Here is a 5,852-nt window from a genome sequence, read left to right as displayed (position 1 = left end):
CAGACAGGGATTCGAGTAATGCATTTGTTCGAAATGGATTTCCCCAGTCGCAAAAGGCAATTGAACATTTCAGGGTTCACGAAAAATGTCCACTTCATTGTTCGTCCGTGACTGCTCTGGCAACTACGAAACAAGGAACCAATGTGTCATCTCTTATCTCAACACAAATGAGGAGATGTGAAAAATGCACGCAAGGCGATTTTAAAGATAATATCGTCCGTCCAATTTTTAAGTCAGCAAGGAATAGCAATTCGGGGTCATACCGATGAATCATCAAATATTCATCAGTTGCTGCTGTTTAGAGCAGAAGATGCTCCTGAGTTGAAATCTTGGCTGCAGCGAACTATACATACAAGTGGGTTTCTCACGATATATTGAATGTAATTGTCTCTATTATCCAGCGATGTACAGCAAAATATTGTGAAATCTATTAAGGCGGCACAAAATGTTTCTCTCATTGTAGATGAGACTTCCGACATATCAGTGAAGGAACAAATATCCATGTGCTTCAGATTTGTCGATGAAAATCTGCAAGTTGAAGACGTGTTTATGGGCTTCTATGAAGTAGCTTCAACAAGTTCTAGGACATTGTTTGAAGTCGTCCATGATGTCATAAGACGTTTATCTCTCGACATAAAATACTGTCGTGGTTAATGTTATGATGGCGCGAGTACTGTCAGTGGATATTTAACAGGATTACAAAGTAGGATTACTCAGTTGGAGCCGAGAGCTATATTTGTTCATTTTTCGGCGCATAAATTGAATTTTGTATGCGCTGCAAGGTATCAGTTATGTGCGAGACTTTCTGGTGATTCTTTGTGATTTAATATCATTTGTAAGACATTCGCCAAAGAGGCTAGCAGTGTTTCAATCGCTACAAGAAGACAACGAAGATGGTGTTGTAAAAAACATTCCCAGACTGATTTTGCGACCGTTCTGTCCTACAAGGTGGAAAGTAAATATGACGTTTTCTTGAAATTTTTGGAAGATCTGTCAGAAGAAAAAAGTGAAGTCGGTGGGAAGGCTAGTTGATATTTTTCAAACCTACATCAATTCAGATTTCTTATTTTCCTGAAAATGTTAATTTCAGTTTTCGGCAGGATTAAACAACTTCATTCTTCTTATCAGAAGAAATCATTGTCATACCGAGAAATCAAAACTTTGGTTGAAACTTTGTCTGCAAGTTTAGCTTCACAAAGGGATATATATTGTTTGAGTTGTGGAATGAAACCATGAGGAAAGCGGAGGAATTGAACATTGATGAACCAGTTTTGCCTAGAAAAAGGAAGATGCCAAAACGCTATGACGAAGGTAGTGATCCTCATACGTATCAAACGCCGGAGGAAATGTACAGACAAATATTTTTTTGAAATAATTGATGTGGCTGTGTATTCGCTAAATCGTAGATTTCAAACAAAGGTTTTGGAACTTATTTTGCTATCGGTCAAATTGGTGCTGATCGAATTCTGCAGTTCTACGTGTGCAGAACGAACAAAGAAAAAGTGGCAACTTGTCAGACATTACAAATATTTTAAGTGGAGAAGACGTGAAATGCTCACAGAATTTGTGAAGTTTGTACGGGTGATTTTAACTATACCTGTTACTTCATGTACCTCTGAGCGGTCATTTTCAGCACTTAGACGATTGAAAACGTTTTTGCAGTCAACAATGACCCAAAAAAGATTGAATGATTTGGCAATTTTGCATGTTCATAAAGAAATGACTAAAAATATTGACATTTCCAAAATTGCAAACAAATTCATAAGTGCAAATGACGTAAGAAGGAATGTGTTTTATATTGAAAGTTAACATATCATGATGATGATGATGATTATTATTATTATTATTATTATTTGGTACATAAAGTTAGTCATTTTGTAGTTTCTGTTCACAACAAAATCCTTGCATAGTTCTTTCTGCAATACAATTAAAATTATTTGCATTTATGAAGATTTTTTCATTTTAATTTGTATGAATGTGGTATTTTCTTTTAGTAACGTGTTGATAATATCATTGCCTCTTGCAATCATTGTGCATGTAAGTTGTTTAAAGTATACAATACTTGATAATTACAGATCTAACCGCCATTGATATGCACTCACAGAAATTTTGGAAAGTCGGCGCCCTTGTAATTGCTATGATATTTGGTACAGTGGTCGCGAAGATATTAACGAACATTCTAGACAGTCGACCACGTCCTGTTATCGTCATACTTTCGTTAATAATACGGGAGAAAAAATACGCGTGGAATGTTCTTGGCAACTAAATTTTTGTGTATGAATTAGGTTCATTATTATTATCATCATCATCATTTGTTTTAAAGATATACACACTGAAGCATTTGTATTTTTGATATTTACTGTCTCTTTTCTTCCGCTTTAAACTAATCGCGGCGATGATGATAATGATGATTGCATGAAACGACAAGGGGAACCCCACAAAACTTTCTTAGTGCCATCGACATGAGTGTAAGGCAACTTTCAAACCAATGGGACAAGCGACACGGGATGTTCACACTGGCACACACTTCCAGACTGTAAAATAGCATTCATTGCACATGAGGGTCCAAACAGCAAACGACACGTTCATATGGTGTATTCGCGTGCTACTTGTTACTTCGGTCGGAAAGCTCCTTAAAGGAAGGGTGCTGAGACCGAAGCGACGCGCTACATGGGGAGTTCCCAACTAAGTGACAAGCGACATGGTGCCTTCAGTCTATTAGCAAGCGTTGCTTGCGAACAACAGATAGGCGACACGATAAACCGCACATTACAACAACAGATCTAGGCGACACGATAAGCCACACGTGTCGCTTTGTCGCTTCTGCGTCGCTCAAACTGGGCCATTTCCTCAATAGCTTGCAACATTTTGCCGTGGTTTGTTGTTCGCGCATACGCGATGCAATGAGTGTCTTGCTTTAGTGAGATTGCGCACCAAAGCGACAAGCGGCACGCGACACTTATCGCTTGAGGATTTCACCAACCGAACGCTGGCCTGTGCTTCCCGTCATGCTGCTACGATGTGAAATGTTGCTCTTGATTGGCTCCTTTCCAAGCAACATGTGTCACTTCGGTATGAAAGTTGCCTTGGACCGAATGACCCGTGTCGCTTTGGTGTGAAATCCTCGTATCGTTTGTCGCGTGTCGCTTTGGTGTAAAATCTCCTTGAGGACACGGTGCAGTCAGAGCTTTTGTCCCTACGGTTTGAAAGGCTGCATTGATTTCCGACTGCTCGCTTTCAAGCGACATTTGTGGTTTGTCGCCTCGGTATGAAATATCTCTCAGGATACTATTTATATTCTAATAACATAGAAAAATAAACTCTAATACACAGTCCAAGACCTGACGTCCGGAATCACATTGCGATGTTTCTTCTTGTGTTACGCATGCTATTTATTTATTAATTTTATTTTACTTTTCTTTCCAAATTAATGCCATTTCGTGACTGCAAATCACTCCACAAATATAACTGTTTCCATCAATTCACATACCGCCTTTCTAGAGAAACAAATCTACACAATATATTCCAAAAACTAACTAAGCCGCATTACTTTCATAACAAAATTAGCACCTGGGTCGATCGCACTGCCATCTACTTGTCATCGTCTCAGGGAACCGGTTTTTTGGGTCGTTTTCCACACTACGTTATTCAAGGCGCTGTAATAACGTCCTGACATGGACACTGGACGTGATGACGTAATTGTGCAGATGTTCTGCAACAGGTTTTCAGCAGTCAATCATGCACAAGGAAATGTTAACCGAAAGCCAATATCCTAACTCAGCATGAAATACTTTTCTCCTTCAGCAATGTTGAAACATGCCTGAGTGCAATATTACTTAAATAAAGCGAAATTTATTCACATAATAAACGGAAGAAAAATAAATGCCAACAACGTTTTTTTGGGAGAAAAATAATTTATATACACACTTTTTTTTAAAAAAAATGGTCCAATTTAATTGAAAAAGGCAAAAAAAGGCATTATAATTAAAAATAGGCAGTGGGGTCCCAAATAGGCAAAATGAAAAGGCTTCTAAAACATTCGAAACAACATAAAAAACGTATATCCGGAAAAAAATTATCAATATATCCAGTAGATAAAAAGGCATTTTGCCAAACCTCCGGGCTCTAGTGATTACTTACTGTGCGTTTGCTTGAGAATGGTTTTCCACTTCCATATACAACTATATGATTTTTCTTTTGCAACCAGCCATTCGTTTATTGTCTTCGACTCCCTTTTTCTTTCTTTCTCGGTGTGTTTTTATATTCTTCTTTCCTCTGCCCTCACTCCTCTCTTTTCCTTTCCTTCTTACTCTCTTATAAGTGTCTTTATTCTTATTTGCTCACCTTATTGGGATAAGTGGGACTTTTCGGAATTGCAAACAGTGCTAATTACCTTCAGAAACCTTCAAATTTACTATCACAATTCTACCACTATTCTGCAATACTTTCTCTTTCTTATATAAATGAAAAATGCCTTGTTGATGGGAAACATGGATGCTTGTGAAGGTACTTTTTACATCTTTATTTTTTGCTGATAGATAAATTGTGCTTTTTGGAACTCCGAAAAGTTATAATTACTTTCATCAAGGTTCAAATTTAATGTAACAATCATTTCTATAATACTTCGTCTTTGAAAAAATCAGTAAACATTAATGTTAATGTTAAATTTAGTACAAAAAAAACATGTCAATTTGACTTCAGTAAAGTTCAGTATTGTTCCTTATAGACATAAATTTTTAGAACTTAAAGAGGCTAGTTAATTTTCTTTTTGATTTAAATGTTCCATAACATGATCTAATAAAATATGTATGTGATGTTTACTTCCAGAGAAAAGCACTACACCAGGGCCAAACAATTATAGGCCGGAGGAGTACCTTCCTCTTGGTTCGCACTCACCAAAATATATATTTGGTTTGAGAACACCCATGGGTGGGAGAAGTATTACGCCAGGTCCCAATAAATATGCTATTGCATCTACAATTGGCTCAGGCCCTCAAATAGCGATGTGAGTATAAATGGAGTGGTAGCACTAATTTTACAGCATTTATCAGTAATGCTGAAAAAATAATTCTGATATAATTATTATATTTATACATATTTCTGTATCAATAGTACTTGTATTTCAGTTTCAAACTCTAGGTTAATGAAGATGATGACGGGTGAATGGTGAATATAGAGTTACAAGCAACGGGCCAAGTCTCAAATTCAGAAACTTATGTGGCAAAATTACAAATTATGTTTTCATACTCTAGCATTTAACCCAAAGATCAAATATATTCATTAAATTGTATCTAGTTTCTGGTATGTCTACTTTTGCACCTTACAGTTTAGACTGCATTCAACAGCACTTTGTTTCTCAATAGGAAATCTCGACATGAGATGAAACAGTCTTCAGCCACACCAGGGCCAAACAATTACAAGCTTGTACACACTGATTTGTACAAGACTAAGTCACCTGATGTAAAAATGGGAATAAGACTGGATTACAAGAAAGCTTTCGCTTCACCAGGACCTGGAGCTTATTCACCAGAAATGTGCAACCTAAACAAGCCAGGAGTGCCAATGTTTTCGTTTGGTTCCAAACACTCCGACTATCTTGCACCTGTTATTTTTGAAGAAGATTCAGTCCATACAGAAACAACAAGAGAAGAGAATGCCAGACCATGCAAGTGTGAAGATTCATAGATACATTTCCAGTCAACTGATGCAAACACTGGAACTAACGTTTGGACATTCAGAAAGAAGGCACGATGACTTTTCCAATAATACAATATTGTAAAAAAAAAAAATGGCACAATATGTTTGTTAATGCTGTGCATTTTTTGATCAAATACATTCTGAGTTATGAACTA

At 37.0% G+C, this 5,852-nt stretch overlaps 1 protein-coding gene across 1 annotated transcript in view; it reads left to right on the top strand.

Moving 5' to 3' along the window:
* The window catches only part of LOC145995169 (ciliary microtubule associated protein 1A-like), a 17,519-nt gene extending 11,667 nt beyond the window's left edge, over positions 1-5,852 (top strand). Inside the window, exons 3-4 of the mRNA XM_083131720.1 lie at positions 4,828-5,005; positions 5,364-5,852. Coding sequence (XP_082987846.1) covers positions 4,828-5,005; positions 5,364-5,685 — 500 coding nt within the window. The 3' untranslated portion in view covers positions 5,686-5,852. The remainder of the gene's footprint in view (positions 1-4,827; positions 5,006-5,363) is intronic.

Source organism: Lepisma saccharinum, chromosome 11, assembly GCF_977018435.1.
Source record: "Lepisma saccharinum chromosome 11, izLepSacc3.1, whole genome shotgun sequence".
Lineage (NCBI taxonomy): Eukaryota > Metazoa > Arthropoda > Insecta > Zygentoma > Lepismatidae > Lepisma > Lepisma saccharinum.
This window is presented reverse-complemented; position numbering and strand designations above follow the sequence as displayed.